The sequence below is a fragment of the Arvicola amphibius genome, chromosome 9, assembly GCF_903992535.2.
Source record: "Arvicola amphibius chromosome 9, mArvAmp1.2, whole genome shotgun sequence".
NCBI classification, from domain to species: Eukaryota; Metazoa; Chordata; class Mammalia; order Rodentia; family Cricetidae; genus Arvicola; species Arvicola amphibius.
This window is the reverse complement of record NC_052055.2, coordinates 91,742,155-91,760,294: the sequence shown is the minus strand read 5'-3', so window position 1 is coordinate 91,760,294 and position 18,140 is coordinate 91,742,155. Positions and strand designations below refer to the sequence as shown.

General features: G+C 42.5%; 1 protein-coding gene across 6 annotated transcripts in view; it reads left to right on the top strand.

Moving 5' to 3' along the window:
• The first annotated feature begins 1,218 nt into the window (after positions 1–1,218).
• Kansl3 (KAT8 regulatory NSL complex subunit 3) overlaps positions 1,219–18,140 on the top strand; it is a 35,473-nt gene continuing 18,551 nt past the window's right edge. For 2 of the 6 annotated variants that reach the window (XM_038341957.1, XM_038341955.1), the window contains exons 1-5: positions 1,219–1,293; positions 2,388–2,653; positions 5,861–6,031; positions 13,805–13,895; positions 14,019–14,204. In XM_038341957.1, the coding sequence (XP_038197885.1) occupies positions 2,439–2,653; positions 5,861–6,031; positions 13,805–13,895; positions 14,019–14,204 (663 nt within the window). In that variant the 5' untranslated portion in view covers positions 1,219–1,293; positions 2,388–2,438. Of the gene's footprint in view, positions 1,294–1,544; positions 1,764–2,387; positions 2,673–3,096; positions 3,140–5,860; positions 6,032–8,547; positions 8,677–13,804; positions 13,896–14,018; positions 14,205–18,140 lie in introns of those variants that run through there. The other 4 variants (XM_038341956.1, XM_038341958.1, XM_038341959.1 and 1 more) reach the window with 4 other exon arrangements.

The following is an 18,140-nucleotide window of genomic DNA, read 5'->3' as shown; positions in this document are numbered from 1 at the left end:
ATTAGAAACCTCTTGCAGCTGCCTAATTTTCCTGACCCTCTTCCTTCAGTTAATCAAACCTAAATGGGATTGCAGCCTAGAGTTGAAAACACTGTGTTTTAAACTGGGTTGTAGTGGCTCATGCCTTTAATCCCAGTACAGGGGAGGCAGAGGCAGGCAGATCTCTGTGAGTTTGAGGTCAGCCTGGTCTCCAGAGCTAGTTCCTGGGCTACACACAGAGAAAACCCTCGAAAAGCCAAAACAAACAAACAAAAACCCCACTGAGTTCTATTCTAGGCATGGTGATGCAGTCCTATAATCCAGTAATTCCAATACTTCAAAGGTAAAGAGGTAGTTGAATCAAAAATTCAAGGCCATCCCTGCTCCATAGCTAGTTTGAGACCAGCCGGAGATACATGGGACCCTGTCTCACCACCCCCTCCATAAAATGAATAAATGAATAAACAGCCGAAGATGCTGAGTTCGAAAGCATGGAGGTGGGGGTAGCTCATGGTAATTGCCATCAGGAAATCAATTTGAGCTCTTGACAGGTGGCTGAATTAAAGCGCTGCTGCACATTCCGCTGGCAACCTGGTGAGGGGGGCATTTGAATACTTAAGAGATGAGAAAAGGCAGAAGCCTTGCCTGCTGTGGTCTATTGAGCCCGGAAGTAAAATGTTTACGCTAACAACCCACCTCTACCTCGCGCCGGTCTGAACTCTACCGACTTCCCTTTCTTCCTTAAACTCCGCTGAGCACTAGTGTTGGTTCCCAGCACTCTGCAAAGCTTTCCCTCTACCCCTCTCCGCTTTGTTTTGAAGTTCTGAGAGAGGGTGTCACTGTGTAGCTCAGAGGTTGTCCCGGAATTCACTGCGATCCTCTCGTCTCAGCCTCCCGCGTGCTGGAATTACAGGGATACATCATCGTGCTAGACTGAATGTAACTCCCACCCTCCTACTACAAATTGAACCTAGCCTCTAATGGCCAAAGGGACAAAACTGACTGCGGTGGGGACACCAAACACTTTGGTTCTCTCAACTATCTTATTCTTTGCCCTCCTCACACTTTTCCTGCAGAAAACACAGAGGGAGGACGTCTCTGCCTCGGAGTTGTGTGTCTTTTTCGGCACTATCCACCAGCCAATGAAATCGCGGGTGTAAATCCGTTCCGGGTTTTGCAGCTCACCGCCGTGCGGTTCCCAGACAGCTATCCAGTTCCGCGTTTTCCCCCGAGCCCACCGCGCCCGGCGCGGAGGCGGTAAAGCGCACGCGCGCTGGCATCCGGCTCGGGCGAGCGCGCGGCCGACGACTGCGGGTGAGACGCGGGTCTGGCTCGGCGCGGGTGGCGGGCCGTGGGGTTCGAGGCGGCGGGCGACGGCCTGGGCGAGGCCCTCGGGGCTCCGCGGGCATGCGGGGGGCGGGCGCCGGGGCTGGAGCCACGGACCAGGCGCGGGAGGCCAAGACGGCGCTGGGGCGGCCGAGGCGCGGGGCCGACGTGGGCCCCGGGAGGCGGGGCCGGGCGGCTCCTCCTCGTCGTCACGAACTCGGGTTGACCTTGGCCCAGTCGCCCTGGCCGCCGAGCCACCGCCGTCGCCGTGCCGCCCTGGTGGGCCGTTTGGAGGTTTTGCGGCCCTGTGGCTGGAAGCTCTCGGAGGAGCGGGCAGTTTGCCGGGCGCCTGGTTGAGGGAGGGCGAAGGAAAGAAGAAAGGCCCGAGGGCCCGTCCCGGCACGGGCTGAGGGCGGGCTCTCGTGTTTACCTTTTCAAAACTCTGGGTGTAACCAGAGGTCGGTGCAAAACTTTGGAACGTGATCCTAGGAGACGCCCCTTGATCTCAGCCCAAAGCGGGGGAAGCCTGGAGCCCTTGGCAGCGATCAGCTTCCTGGACGCCCATGGTGCCTGGCTTGTTCCAGGGGCGCCCGAGCCCACAGGCCCTGCCCAAGTCCTCTTTAGGGGGATTGGAGAATTCATGCTTGTGATTTCCTCTTGTTTGCCAGAAACCTTTACCACCCAGGAAGAAAATTGCATAGCAGATCTAGGTCTTGTTTTTCTTAACTTTTTTTTTTTTTTTTTTGAGTCAGGAGCTCACTATGTAGCTTTGGTTGTCATCGAATTCCCTATATAGACCGGGCTGTCCTCGAACTCATAGAGATCCGTCTCAGTTGAGGGATTAAAAGGCGTGTGCCACTGTACCTTGCAAACAAAGTCCAGGTCTTTGTGGACCGTGGAGTCTTGTCAAGGATTTTGTATGGCGCCGTACCTTTTTGGTAGTGGTGTGGGAACTCCCACCTCGGTGGACAGAGTTGTGCATGATCGATGATAAGAATGATAGGCACAAAAGCCTATTTATATGATAGTGTAAGTTGGGAGAAATTGACAATACTGAGTTGACAAGCCACGTTTCACTGCAGGTCACTAGCATGCAGATACTCACACCCTGACTTGACTGCCTGACCATTGACATGGCCCACCGGGGTGGGGAAAGGGACTTCCAGACTTCAGCTCGGCGGATGGGTACCTCTCTGCTGTTCCAGCTTTCAGTGCATGAGCGGGAGCTGGACCTCGTTTTTTTGGATCATAGCTATGCTAAACCATGGAGTGCCCACCCAGATGCCAGTAGTGCCCGACCCACCCGCATGCTCTTTGTAACTCCCCGTCGGCAGCAAGAGAATACTATGTGAGTTTGAGAATACCATGTGAGTTTGGGTTTCCTTCTTAAGGGCTACTTGTGCCTGATCTTGGCAGTGATCATGTGGGGGGATTAGAGGTGTACTTGGGAGTGATTGGGGGAGGGGAGTGACTGGAGATCTTGGATGAGCAGCATAAGCAAGTGTGGACATCTTCAGACATTTCCAGATGTGAGTTAGGAAAGCACGATGTGCAAATGAACACACAGCCTACTCCACTTAGAAGAGTGTCATAGAGCTTGTGTGGAAGGAGGAAACTGAAGGATTTCCTTGTCGCTTTACTGCAGCATTTGATTTGCTTGACAGTGGCCACAATCTATTCTTCGCTTTCCCTGGCTATAGTGCACAGATTCACAGATTCGGAGGGAACTCCCAAGACATTGCTTTCATTCTTACCTTCTTACAGAAAGCCACCAGTGGGTTAATCTTAAACCCTCCTAAGTCTCATTATATTTCCAGCCACCCTACGTTAGAGGGTAAGAAAATTTCAAAAATTTACTATCTTGATAAGTGATTTGGTTACATTTGACTTAACTAATTAATTATTTTAAACGTTCTGATCTCACCCATATCAGGGTTTGTAGAAATGCTCTAGTCTGATCATTAAAAAATTTTGGATAAGAGATTTTGTCTTTGTTTTTTGTTTTGTTTAATCTTTCCTCAAACACAAGGTTTGTTCTTGTGGGAGTAGTAGGTTCTTTATACAGACAGCACACATACACACCGCTACACACCTACCTTTATGAGTTAGGGATCATATGTGTTTTTAAGCAAGTGTAGAATGTTGGATGTTTTTTTGGTTTGTTGGAGTTTTGAAGTTTGTTTTGTTTACACACACACACCAGTCCTCTCTCCATGATTTTGAACTCTTGACCTTCCTGCATCTCTCAGGTGCTAGGATAATAGGTAATATGCCACCTTGATTAGTTTGTGTGTTTGGAACACACAAACCCTTTTGGAACAGGGTCTTACTCTGTTCCCCTGGCCAACCTGGAACTTGCAGTGTGGCTAAGGGTGGCAACAAACTTGATTTTCTTGTTGCTGCCTGTAATCCCAGCCTCTGGCCTCTAGTTTTGGAATCCTTCCCGCCCCCTCCCCCCTTGCCTTGGTCTGAACACCTCAAGGGAGCCCACCAGACCTTGACCCCTACCCAGGAAAGGTCAAGACCAGTCCCACAGGCTATTTAAACTGCTCCCCAGAAAATAATCACATGGTTTTCCCTCTTTCTCTCTGGTGATGGTCATGTAGGTGTCTTCCCTCCCCCGCAATCGGGCCACCCGAGAACGCAGTCTTTTAATTTGATCTGATTCAGTCTGATTGGGATTAATTGCATAGGCGGAGAGCTTGTTTTAAGAAATATTTCTAACACTGCCTCTCAAGTATTAGGTTTGCAGTCTTAGGTGTGGATTAGAGGAGTAGGTTTGTTTGAGGCATGGTCTCTCTATGTAGCCCTCGCTATCCTGGAACTCTCTATGTAGACCAGGCTGGCACCTCCCATGTACTAGCATTAAAGACCTGTACCACTACCCAGCTCAGAAGACAGGTTTTTATTGCATAATGATAGTAACATTTTGTTGACTTCTAGTTTAATCAAGGTCCGTGAGCCATGACTTACAGGAACATTCCAGCATAATCCTAATGCCTCTGACTTGAATCTTTACTTAGAATTTTAATTTTTTTTTATTGTGTTAAAAAAAATCTTGCTTACATTAAAACTCATGTGTTGGTATCTCATGGCATTTTCTTAAAATGAAGCTCAGTGATTGAGTAACTGGCTTTATTGGAAGATTTATTTTATTTTTAGTTGTGTTTATGAGTGTGGGTATGTACATTGAGTGACAGTGTCCTCAGAGGTCGGAGGCATCAGATCCGTGGAGCTGTAGTTACAGGTAGTTGTGAGCCATCTCATGTCGGTGCTGGGAGTCAAACCTGAGTTCTCTGAAAGAGCAGCAAGCACTTTAAACTGTTGAGCCATCTCTCTGGACCTGAGGAACAGAACCCTCCTACACAAGTCAAGGATTCTCTTTTTTTATATATATATATATTTATTTATTCATTATGTATACACAATATTCTGTGTGTATGCCTACAGGCCAGAAGAGGGCACCAGACCCCATTACAGATGGCTGTGAGCCACCATGTGGTTGCTGGGAATTGAACTCAGGACCTTTGGAAGAGCAGGCAATGCTCTTAACCTCTGAGCCATCTCTCCAGCCCCCGTCAAGGGTTCTCTGTAGCCTTGGCTATCTTGGAACTTGCTCTGAAGACAAGGCAGGCCCCAAACTCAGAGATCCACCTGCCTCTGCCTCCCAGGAATAAATTTTTAATCCTATTTTACCTTAATAAGTTTAGGTAGCCTCGTGTGGTTTCTGCATTTGGACAATATGCCTAGATAGCCGATTATTTGCTTGTGGATGTATTTCTCTCTCTCTCTCTCTCTCTCTCTCTCTCTCTCTCTCTCCACACACACACAGAGGGGAGAGAGAGAGAGAGAGAGAGAGAGAGAGAGAGATGTATGTATATTGTTGTTGTTGTTAGTTTTTATATAACTACATTTTAAAAAGACTTTGGAGCCAGTGTGGTAGCTCATGCCTATAGTCCTAGGATTTGGTGAGGCAAGAGGAGTGTCAGGAGGTTAAGGCTAGGAGTTGGAGAGAGATGAGTCAGCAGTTAAGATCACATACTCTTACAGAGCACCCATGTCAGATGTCTCTGGCCTCTGTGGACATAAGCTCATGTGCACATAACCACTTGCGTACATACACAAAAATTGTTTTAAAAATCTTAAACAACAACCATGGTTCAATGCTAGCCTAGACAACATAGTCAATTTCAGGCCAGTGTGAAACTGCTTCAAAAGAAAAGACCAAAGCCACTAAAAGTATAATGACTGCATTTCCCAAGCCATATCAGGGAGGGAGGGAGACAGAGAGAGAGAGAGAGAGAGAGAGAGAGAGAGAGAGAGAGAGAGAGAGAGAGAGAGAGAGAGAGAGAGAGAGAGAGAGAGCGCGCGCAAGATGATAGTGTGGGGAAGATGACTTTGGATCAAAATTTTCTTATGGATGTGATGAGCTTGCTCATCATTTAAAGCTAATTATGTTCAATAGACATTTTTTATTTGGCAACAAGATGATTGCTAAGCACTTATGTTGTGTGAAGTGTGTGTGGCTTGGTCCTATTTCCTCACCTGTTTACAGTGAATCAGACGTTCCAATAGATGTGGAGACAGTCACGTCAACTCCTGTTCCACTGTATGACAATCAGAAGGCGCGAAGTGTGATGAACGAGTGTGAGCGGCATGTTATCTTCGCCAGGACAGATGCAGATGCTCCTCCTCCACCAGAAGACTGGGAAGAACATGTCAACAGGTAGGCCATTCCTTGATCAAATTGGTCACTTTGGGTTTAATGGTTAGTACCTGTGATTCTTGGATATCATCTTCATTGAAACATTTTGCTGGAGTTTAGTTTTTTTGTAGCTGTGTAAATGGAGATGTTCTTTTTATTCTGCATTGTATCTCAGCTCACTGCTATGAACCACTTGGCAGCAGGAGTTGCATCTCAGTTACCTTCCTCACTGTCCCTAACTATCACATTGACTGACGTACATAGTTACAGATGTCTGTAGTTGCAGCACCTTAGAAGGCCTAGGCAGGAGGAGGACTTGCACTTAAGAATTCAAGATATGTCTGGACAGCATAGTGAAACCTTAATATTTTTATAAGAGGTAGGGGGTTGGAGATAGAGCAGAGTGGTAAAGCATTTTCTGGCATGTGTGAGACCCAGCACCATATGATGTGCTTGACCTAAAAAAGCTAAATTTATATTTGTAAGATCTGCATTTATATGATCTGAAGTTAGGTTAATGTTTGGAGTCATGTGTAAAGCTAATATGCCTGAATTGCTTTAAAATATAATTTTTTAAGGTTGGGGATATAACTCCACGGCAGGATTAATTTTAAAAAGATGAGAGGGACTAGAGAGATAGTTCAGAGGTCAAGAGATATACTGCTCTTCAGAGAACCATATATTCGGCAGCTCACAACTACCTGTAATTCCAGTTCCAAGGGCGATGCCTCTTTTCTACTTGGGCACCTGAATGCACATGTACATATCTACAAATGTGCACACACACAGTTAAAAATATGGCTTTTAAAACATATGGGAACAAATGTCTGAGAGAATTGAAGGACTTTTAAAAAACCAGTTAATGCTTTTTTACAGTCATTTTTTTAAAAGATTGATTTTATATTCATATATATTTGTTTATGAGTATATGCCAGTGTATACCATGTGTGGTGGGTGACCTTGAAGGCCAGAAGAGATTGTTGGATCCTCTGGAGCTGCAGGCACTTGTGGATTGTCTGATATGGATGCTGGGAACTGAACTCTAGTCCTCTGTAAGAGCAGCAAGTGCTTACAGTTGTTGAGCCACCTTTATTGATTTTTGAGACAGGGTCTCTGGTCCGATGTAGACTCCCTATGTAACTAGGGTTGACCTGATCCTTGTACCTCTACCTTCTGTATGCTGGGATTATAGGTGTGTCACTCCCATGCCTTGCCTTTATTTACTTTTATAAATGGTTTTATTGTAAAAGCCAAGTCTGCCCCCCCACTATATATATATGTTTGTGTGTGTGTGTGTGTGTGTGTGTGTGTGTGTGCCACCATAAATGGTCACTAGTTTCTTAATTTATAAGGAAAGATAAAACTGCAAAGCAGAAGAGACACTGGAGTGCCTGGCTAGAGTGTCCAGTCACAGTTGAAAAGTCTGAGAAGGCATTCTGTTCCCTGGGGTGGGTACGTGGAGAATCTTTACAGGAGAAAGATGGGCACATCAAGTAACTAGGGTGCCCTTTCACCTGCTGGGTGCTACAGAATACACTTGAGAGTCCTCTCTTTGGCTTGTCTTTCTCTAGTCTCATAGGGAACCTCCATCTTCTGTTCAGATGACCACTGCACACTAATAGGGTTTTGTTATTCTGAAATAAACTGACTGTGTTTTGGTGTCTGGTAAGATTTGGGTGGTGGTTTAATATCAACAGGCTTTAAGCTACCTCTTTGGTTAGGTCACTTTTGCAGATAGCTGATTTCATTATTTGTTAGTACTTATTAGCTTAGCTCAAGAGGTCATCATTTTTCTGTAGCTTGTTTGGAAGTTTGCAGTTGCCTCTGTTGTGATTATAATCATCATATTGTCTTCTTTCTCTTGATTGTTAAACTGCTGCTTCCTTTCTTCCTGTATAAGCCATGTAAAATTACAGTTTCCACTCTGAGACCTCCGTGGACAGCTCTAGAGGACAGCTCCCCAGAATCTAGATTTTTATCTTCAGGGAGACGACGGATTGGCTTATATCTGTAAAGTCAGAAACTTCCATTCTTTGTTAGGACTCTTTTCCCTGACCCTTGAATTATTCAGTAGAAACTTCCTATGGATCATTTTGTGTGTAGGAAACAAAATTTACTACCATCATCTAATCCTAGTTTTATCTAATGATGGCTGGTATTTGATGAAATGGTTTCAATCTCTGTTTGATTTAATTGTCTAGATCAGGAAGGGGTTGTTAAACTGATCCATGTGCCAAATTTGGTCCATTGCTTGGTTTTGTATGCCTTAAGAGTATTTGTTTTAAGTGTTTGGAGAAAAAGATATTATTTCATGACACATAAAATTTTAATTTCAGTGTCTATGATTAACAATTAATTGGAATACAGCTATGCCTATTCATGATATTGCCCATGGCGCTTTTTCACCAAAACAAGAGTTTTGTGGTTATGTCAGGGACCAAATGATCTATAATCCCTCGTGTGTTTACATTCTGATTTCCTATCCAAGAAGTTAGCTGACTGGGTCTGGGTCATGTTCTTGTGTTTGTGTGTCACAGTCATATACCTTGGAGGATTGTTGAAAATTCTATTTGGTGGCCAGTAATATAGTCCTGAAGATGTTGGGCCAGCTATCCCCCATCTGTTCATTCATCAGATAGAAAGTTGCATTAGATGCATTTGCTCAGGTGAGTTTTAAAACATTTAAGTTTTGTTGTTGGTTTTTTTTTTCTTTTCTTTTTTTTTAAATCTAGTACTGGAAAGTAGGCTGTCTATCTTAAAAATCAAAACTTTAGATGTTCAACCAAAAATCTTCCCATTCTCCTTTTCTGAACTTTATGTGATTATGTACTATGATATGTATGTATATATCAAGTCGAATGTTTGGTATTTCAAGTCCAAAACTGGTGGATTGTTTTCCCTCCTTCCTTACCACTTGCCCATTTTCTTTTCCTTTCTTTTATTCTTCCCTTTCTTAATTGTGTGATTTAATTGAGCTTTTCTGATGTTTTTTGTCTTGCTCTGTTTAACTTTTCACTTAAAAAATTTCTTTAGACTGGGCATGGTGGCGCACACCTAGAGTTCCAGTACTTAGGAAGCAGAGGCAGGTAGATCTCTGAGTTTGAAATCATCCTGGTGTGCATAGTGAGTTCCAGAACAGCCAGGGCTATGTAGAGAGACCGTGTCTCAAAACAAATAATGAATAAATGAATGAGTGAATAAATAAATAAATAAACAAATTAATAAATAAGAGAATCTTTTTTGTTTTTTTTTTTAAATTCTTTTCAATGGGGTCAATGAGTTGGAATTTGCCAAAACACAAGTGTGGTGCAAGTTGACCTGAGTTCAATTACCAGAACTCATGTAAAATAGGAAAAGAATTGCTCTCCAAAGTTCTGACCATATAATGCCATGGCATGTGCCTAGTCCCATCACACACTAGTCCCATGCACATACACAATTTAAAAAAAATCTGGTGTTGGAGAGATGGCTCAGTGGTGAAGAGCATTTGCTGTTCTTGCAAAGGGCCAGAGTTCTGTTTCCAACACTCAAGTCATGGCTTATAACAATTGTAACTCTGGTTTCAGGTGATTCAGTGCCCTTTTTCTGACCTCCATTCATTTAGACATTTTTGCATTGAATCAGTCTCCCTTGGAACAGAATCAGGGAATTAATAATTACCTTTGAAAATACTGGGCTTGTCTGGCTTTGTGGCATATGTCTATAATTCCAGCTTTTTGGAAACAGATAGGAGAATCTAAATTTGAGAACAGCATGGGTTACATAGTGAGACCTTGTCTCTTTAAAAAAGAAAAAAAAAAAGGGAAAGAAGAGTCAGATTTCCTAGGACCAGTGTGCTATTTTGCTTGCTTTAGCTCAGATAAGCCTGACATCAGCATATCATTCAGGTTGGTCAGACTGAAGAAAACAAAAGACTATCTGATCTCATCTATGGAGCAAAGAAAATGGATTTCTTGCACTCATGAAAATTAAATAGATTTAGGCCCAAGGGGAGGGCAGTTGACTCACCACAGTTCCCATCAGCTCCTTGACTGTTTAGGCTTGTATTTAAAATTTGGTCTCCTGTTTTTGCATTTTTACTTAATTATATCTTTAGCATGCCCTTTATCTTAATCTTTGGTTAGATCTTTTCCCTCTGCCCATTTCATTTTTCAGCCTCCCACGAAGCTGACAGAATGCATAGAACATGTTTGGGTTTGGTTCACTTTGTTGTATGTGTAGCAACAGTCACAAGAATTTTTTTCCTGAGACTTTAGACTCTGTGTGGCTTTCAAATTTAATTCATGTGTTGTATGGTAGTCATTTCTAAATATATTTTTACTTTTTTGTTCAGATCATACTTCTTCCTCATATCATTTTGGATTTCATAGTGGAAATAGAGTAATAACTAAGGAAGGGCTGAGGAGAGATATGGCTCAGTGGGTAAGATATGGCTTTTGTGTAAGCGTCAGGGCCTGAGTTTGGGTCTTCAGCACCTACATAAAAAAAGCTGGGTATGGCAATATATATCTGTGACCCCAGTGTTCGAGAGGAAGGAGATGGGGGTCCTTGGAACTTGCTGGACAGCCATTTAGTCAATCATTGAGTACCAGGGTCTGTGAGAGACCATGTTTCAAACAATATGGAGAAAGATAAAGAGGACACCTAAATTCAACCTCTCTGGCTTCCACATGTACACACATTGACACCCCATCTACATTATACACTACACACACAATAATCTTAGTGCTTACAGATAGGGTAGAATTCAACTAATGATTAAGAAACAAGAAGTACATTAAAATGGAAATATATCTGTCTCTGGAAAGCTTTTTCTATACTGTTTGTGGACATTGTTTCCTCCCATGGCCACATGCAAGTCTCAGGATCACCTGAGAATCACTGTACATGGAGAGATGCTACTAGGGTAAATATATTGGTTTTTTCAAGACAGGGTTTCTCTGTAGCTTTGAAGCCTATCCTGGAACTAGCTCTTGTAGACCAGGCTGGTCTCGAACTCACAGAGATCCGCCTGCCTCTGCCTCCCGAGTGCTGGGATTAAAGGCGTGCGCCACCACCGCCCGGCTTAGGGTAAATATATTGTACATTTCAGTGATCTGAAGGGAAAGGAAAACATGAACTATTGGGCTTGACTTTTACATTCTAACAAAGGGAACCATACACAGAATGGCTGAAATGTGAGGTAATGATGTTATTGGAAAATGGAGCTAGAGAATCCCAGGGTGGTATAAAAGGGTCAGGGAGGCCTCAGTAGAAGGTGATATTTAACAGTGATCTCGCAGGAGAGGAAAGAGGACATTACTGTTAGAATTTAGGGAAGAATGAAAGGCTCCAGATACAGGACTATGCATGATGCACATGAATGTAAGGGAATGGATAATATTGATCAGGGACAGAAGAGCTTACTGAACTAAACTGAGTGACAGCCATTGGGTGATGAAATTAGGAAGGTACAGGGATCCACATGGTTCATTGCAAGAACTTTAACATTTTTTCATTTTATTTGTTGTGCGTGTGTGTTTTGCATGTATGTATACATGTATTTGAGTGTACCATGTAGATTATAAAGCTGTTATCACTTGTGTTTCTACAGATGGAGGCTAGAGGTTGATGTCTGGTATCTTCCTCTGGTTTCTACCTTAGTTTTTGATATAGACTCTCTCAGTGAAGAGATTGCTGATTGGTTAGACTGACTGGCCAGAATGCCCCTGGGATCCTTCTGTCTCACCCCGCTCCTGAACCCAGCATTAGAGTTAGAGACGTATGTCATCATGCCCAACTTTTACACGGGTGTTTGGGGATACAGACTGACGTCCTCGTCCTCAAGTTTGCATAGTGATCACTTTACCCACAGAGCCATCTCATTAGCACAGGGTCATTGGGTTTTTTTTGTTGTTGTTGTTTTTGTTTGTTTTGCTTTTTCGAGACATGGTTTCTTTGAACCATGAAGCCTGTCTTGCAACTAGCTTTTGTAGACCAGGCTGACCTCAAATCAGGTCTGCCTACCTCTGCCTCTTGAATGCTGGGATTAAAGGCGTGCGCCACCACCGTCTGACTGGGTTTTTTAATTTGTTTTTTTGGTGTTATTTGTGCTTATTTGTTTTTTCGAGACAGGGTTTCTCTGTGTAACTGTCCGAGCTGTCCTGGAACTCGCTCTATAGACCAGGCTGACCTTGAACTCACAAAAATCACTTGTCTCTGCCTCCCTAGTGCTGGCATTAAAGGTGTGCACCACCACCACTGTGCTAAGCATATTGGGAGTTTCTTGATGGCAGAGAGTGAATAAAGTTTAAATGTCTTCTATTGCCTTTCTCCTCCTGTCTTTAAGATTATTAGTCATAGGTGGAATATCAGAATTACTGAGATTGGGAGTGATGTTAATAAGCTCTATACTGCTATGTTGGGAGTGAAGTGTGGGGCTAAGATCAATAGGATATGCTGTGCAGTGGTGGCGCACGCCTTTAATCCCAGCACTCAGGAGGCAGAGGCAAGCAGATCTCTCTGAGTTCGGGGCCAGCCTGGTCTACATAGTGAGTTCCAGGACAGTCAAGGGTATACAGAGAAACCCTGATTTGAAAAACCAAAAGTAAACAAATAAAAGGAGAATAATAGGATAGACTTGTAATTGCAGAGTTTACAGCTGAGTTTAGAAGGGCACAGAGGGCTGTGAAAAAATAGGGAAGGCAGACATTTATATGTTATTGCCGTGTACTAGGTTAATGTTAACTTCATTTTGCTAGTTTTGTGACAGAAAAAATGTAAACTGGGATGCAATATTGAGACATTAAAGAATTGTGATAATAGTTCTTTTGCATTTTTGCTCTTCAAACTGATTTTAAAAGAGCTCTTGCCTTACTCTCATGTTTCTAGTATAGTACAAAGATGCTTACTAAACAAGTAAATCAATCCCTCATAGCTTGTCTCCAGGAATTCACAACATGAAAAACAAAAATGGTTGTGAATGCAAAATACTTTGAATAGAAATGGAAGTGGTTGAATTTATGTGAAGGAAGACAAGCAGGTGACAGCACTTGCTGCAAAGACAAGAAAGGAGTAAAGAGGACCTCTTGGTCTAACTGAAGGAACATGAGTCTCTAAGTCAGAACACCTGAACTCAAGCGATTTCCAATCCAGTTTTAGAACACTTGATTTGTTTCAGAACACTTGAGGAAATAAAGTCTTTATTTTCTGGAAAAAAAAAAAAAAAAAGAAAGAAAAGATGCTTACTAAAGCCGGGTTGTGGTGGTGCATGCCTTTAGTTCCAGCACTCAGGAGGCAGAAGCAGACAAATCTCTGAGTTCGAGACCAGTCTGGTCTACAAGAACTAGTTCCAGGACAGGCTCCAAACCCTGTCTTGAAAAACCGAAAAAAGAAAAAATAAGAAAGAAAGAAAGATGCTTGTTGTCATTGTGGCATATGTTGTAATCCCAACATTCTGGAAACTGAGGAAGGAGGAATTTGGAGTTTGAGTTCAGTTTGGTGTGAGACCCTATCTGGAAAATAATCAGTAGAATTTAACTGTGTACTGGTGCCATGTCTTTGGTTACTAATATGATTATTTTAGCCACCAGATTGATAATTAGCTTTGCAAGCACTCAAAGACTCCAGACAAAGGTCCTGACTTGTAGTGTATGGTGAGCCAATTCGTTGGCAGAATTGTGACCAAAATTTTATGCTCAGTGCATTATGCTTCCATAATGGGAACAAAAATGTGATAGTATCTCTTTGTATGGTGGACATACATGGGAAATGTCCTTAAGGTTACACTTTAATTCCTCAGAGTCTCTGTTACAGGACTGGCTGGACAGTGGCTCAGAGCAAGCTATTCAACAAGATCCTCAAAGCCCTGCAGTCTGACCGACTCGCACGCTTGGCCAACGAAGGGGTAAGAAGACATCAGAAATCTGTCTATAATTAACTCTCTTAGTTCAGGCCTCACTGATTGACTGTGTTCTGTGTTGTCATGTGCCACCCCCCCCCCCAACCTTTTTTCATGAACATCTTTTAGGCTTGCAATGAGCCTGTGCTGCGTCGTGTTGCTGTGGACAAGTGTGCAAGGAGGGTGCGACAGGCTCTGGCAAGTGTAAGCTGGGACACCAAGCTGATCCAGTGGCTACATACCACCCTCGTGGAGACCTTGAGTCTGCCCATGCTGGCTGCTTACTTGGATGCTTTGCAGACACTGAAAGGGAAGGTGAGGCTTTTGTTACTTTTTCAGCAGTAGCTTGTAGTTACTGTGGGTTCAGGATTTAGATTTGGACAAGACCATTGTGACCAGGTCAGCATGGTTGAGTCTTAACAATTTGGCTGTTAAAATAGGAAAGAGGTATCATTTTAGGTTTATGTTTGCTATAAATTTCTTCAGTCCTTCCATCTTTTGGATGAGGTGTGGCATCTGAAAACCAGAATACATATTTAACCTCTATAGCCTTGCAGTTTGTGCTTTGAGTCATCGCTGAATTGAATTGTGGTGGAGGAGATGAGGGTTTTACCAAGGAGGACTGCCAATAAGGAGGTAGATCTGTGGTGCTCAGAGGGCCAGGAAATTACATAGCAAGGAACTGTCTGACACTAAGTCCTTCTCATCAAGTGACGAACCATTGACTGGGTGTGGTGGTGCACGCCTTTAATCCCAGTGCTGTGGAAGCAGAGGCAGGTGGCTCACCATCACTTTGAGCCTGGTCTACACTGCAGGTTCATTTCTGTAGGGGATTGAGTTAGTGAATTGAGGTAGAGATCTTTACACAAGAGCCAGCACATAAGAATCCCACAATAACTACTGAGGATTATTTAAGTGGTCCTCATAGGGGCTTGAGGAGTATGTGTGCTTTGCTCCAGCACAGGATGGCCTTAGGCAGTGGTACTTAGTTCAGTTCTTCACTTTATTTATCTTTTACATGGTGGTACTTGGGATAGAGTCCAGGCCCTTGCTTTTGCCCAGTCATTAGTTCTCCGAGTCATGTCTTCAAAACTTCTGGTTTTATTGGTTCTTAACCAGATTTTTTTTTGAAGTTGCAGAAGGCTGAAGAAAATTGACTGTGTCAAAGTGAAACAAAACTCAGGACTAGATACAATAGATAAATGTGTGGTAGGGTATCTGACCTAGTCTTTTTCATCTAGCTAATACTTATCTTGTATATATGATATATCAGGACTAGATACAATAGATAAATGTGTGGTAGGGTATCTGACCTAGTCTTTTTCATCTAGCTAATACTTATCTTGTATATATAATATATCAGGACTAGATACAATAGATAAATGTGTGGTAGGATATCTGACCTAGTCTTTTTCATCTAGCTAATACTTATCTTGTATATATAATGTATCAGGACTAGATACAATAGATAAATGTGTGGTAGGGTATCTGACCTAGTCTTTTTCATCTAGCTAATACTTATCTTGTATATATAATGTATCAGGACTAGATACAATAGATAAATGTGTGGTAGGATATCTGACCTAGTCTTTTTCATCTAGCTAATACTTATCTTGTATATATGATATATCAGGACTAGATACAATAGATAAATGTGTGGTAGGGTATCTGACCTAGTCTTTTTCATCTAGCTAATACTTATCTTGTATATATAATGTATCAGGACTAGATACAATAGATAAATGTGTGGTAGGATATCTGACCTAGTCTTTTTCATCTAGCTAATACTTATCTTGTATATATAATGTATCAGGACTAGATACAATAGATAAATGTGTGGTAGGGTATTTGACCTAGTCTTTTTCATCTAGCTAATACTTATCTTGTATATATAATGTATCAGGACTAGATACAATAGATAAATGTGTGGTAGGATATCTGACCTAGTCTTTTTTCATCTAGCTAATACTTATCTTGTATATATAATGTATCAGGCATGGGAATGAGCAAAAAGAAATATATTTGGTGAGTAATGTGCTTTAGAGACAATTGTTGGTAGTGCCTGGGGCAATGGTAGCTCTGCCACACTTGCTGTGACCAGGATTTATATGCTATACCTCTTGCTTGAAAAGTTTGCGCTAGGCGGTGGTGGCACACGCCTTTAATCCCAGCATTTGAGAGACATAGGCAGGTGAATCTCTGAGTTCGAGGCCAGCTTGGTCTACAGAGCTAGTTCCAGGACTGGCTCCATAGCTACTGAGAAACCCTGTCTCAAAAAAAAGAAAAGAAGAAATGAAGACAAGTTTGCACTACTTCTGGTTTAAGATACTAGTGGGATATGCCTTGTATATATGAACTGAGAGATATTTTGAGCATGACAGATGCCTATTGTGGACTCAAGTGTATATAGTGGGTGCCAGTGCTACCTGGACATACTGCTGGCGTCTGGTATGGTTTAAGTGGAATGACATGAGTCTGCCTATTACACCACCAGTCAGTGAGCACATTGAATATAAGGTACTGTATACCCTGGGATCTCCATGGTGATCCAGATTTAAAGCTATTAATGAATATGGGATTATTTTGCTTTAAAATACTTGTTAGGTGTTAGACAGCAACCGACTCTTAGCCTAGCTTTTCACCTTTAATTTCATTATGAAGAGAGCAGAGAAGGGACAGCAAACTCAGGGTCTTAATTGTGTTGAGACAATGAATGTAGGACTGGAAGAGCTGGGGAATCTTGATCTTCTAGCTCCTAAGTGAAAGTCAGTTACTGATAACTTATTTCATGTTGACAGTGAGCCTCAGACTTTTCAGCTTCATAGGTAAAATCTGCTGCCTGAGAAAGCTTTATAGTGTTCACAGTGTTGTGGCTCATGCTCAGTGAGAATGGCCAGTTTGGGGTGGTGATCCTGGGGCGGTTAAAGCAGTTTGGCTTTAACCCTTGTCACTGTGGACTCCTACTTCCGTGCTGGAATCTGTTACTTAAGTCCGCTTGGGTCTGGAATAAACACCACACATCCTTGCTTTTTGTCTCACTGGGTAACCTGTCTGGCCTAGAATTTGCTATGTAGACCAGACAGTCTTTGAACTTGCTTTAATCCTCTTCCTTCTGCTTCCCAAGTTCTGGGATTACAGGAATGGGCTACCATGCCCAGCTGTGCTGGAGTGCTGATGTTGGAGTTGCCTAACCTAAGCTTGTTTCACTGTATGTGTTGTTGCTTCAGATGTGAATTTCCTGTTGACCTACCCTGCTCTGTTGGATGGCTGAAATCACCAGTGTAGAGCTTCTTTTCCTGTCATGGCAGTTAGCAGTGCCCCCCATTGGTTTGTCTTTCTCACCCTTTGAGGTTAAATCCCTCTGCAGGATTAGCTTGGTGCTCTGTAAGAGCAGCTACTGTATAAACATTAACTCTGAGTTAACTGAGGCAGTCTAGAGATTATATTTTCAAAATCTCATGTGGAGATCCTTTTAGTATCTCTTCTTCCTATGTTGTTTATTTACTTGGGTTTTTTTTTGAGGCAGGATTTCCCTTTGCTGGCCTTGAATTGGATATCCTCCTGCCTCAGTTTCCTGAGTGTTGGGCCCAGATTTCAAATCTATTAGACTACTTATGTGAAGCATATTTATATGGAGGACAGATGAAGGATTTCAAGTAACATACCACAATGCATTATCTGTTTTATTTTAATTATTTTGTGTGGTATGGATCAAACCCAGGGCCTTGCAAATCCTAGGTAAGAGTTACTCCCAGCTTCTAATCAGTCTGTCTGCATGTCTCTCTCCTTCTCTTCCTCTTCCCTCCCTCCTTTCTCCCACCCTCCTTCCCACTCCTGAGTTAGGAATAGCTCATCTTAGCCTGCTGCCTTTGGAGTTTTATGCCTACCTCAAACCATATTCTCTAGTTTCTGAAAACCATTTTAAAATACCTATGAATCTACCTTTAACACTTAAAAATCTTTCTTTCTTTGAGATTGTTTTGACTTCTCTGTGGGTATTGTGGGATTCATGAAGATATTTCTTTGCAATATAAGCATCAGCATGTCTAAAACCTATGTTTATATATTGGTGAGGTCACATTTTTGGGGGATAGTTAAAAACAGGATATGATATAAATCACAATATGCATAATACAGTAGGATATATTTTGGGGAAACAATAACAGGTTTCATTATACTTGTCTCAACTTGAAGGCTATATCCAGAAAATAGCACGGATGTTTGTTTATTTTTTTGAGACAGGGTCTCAAG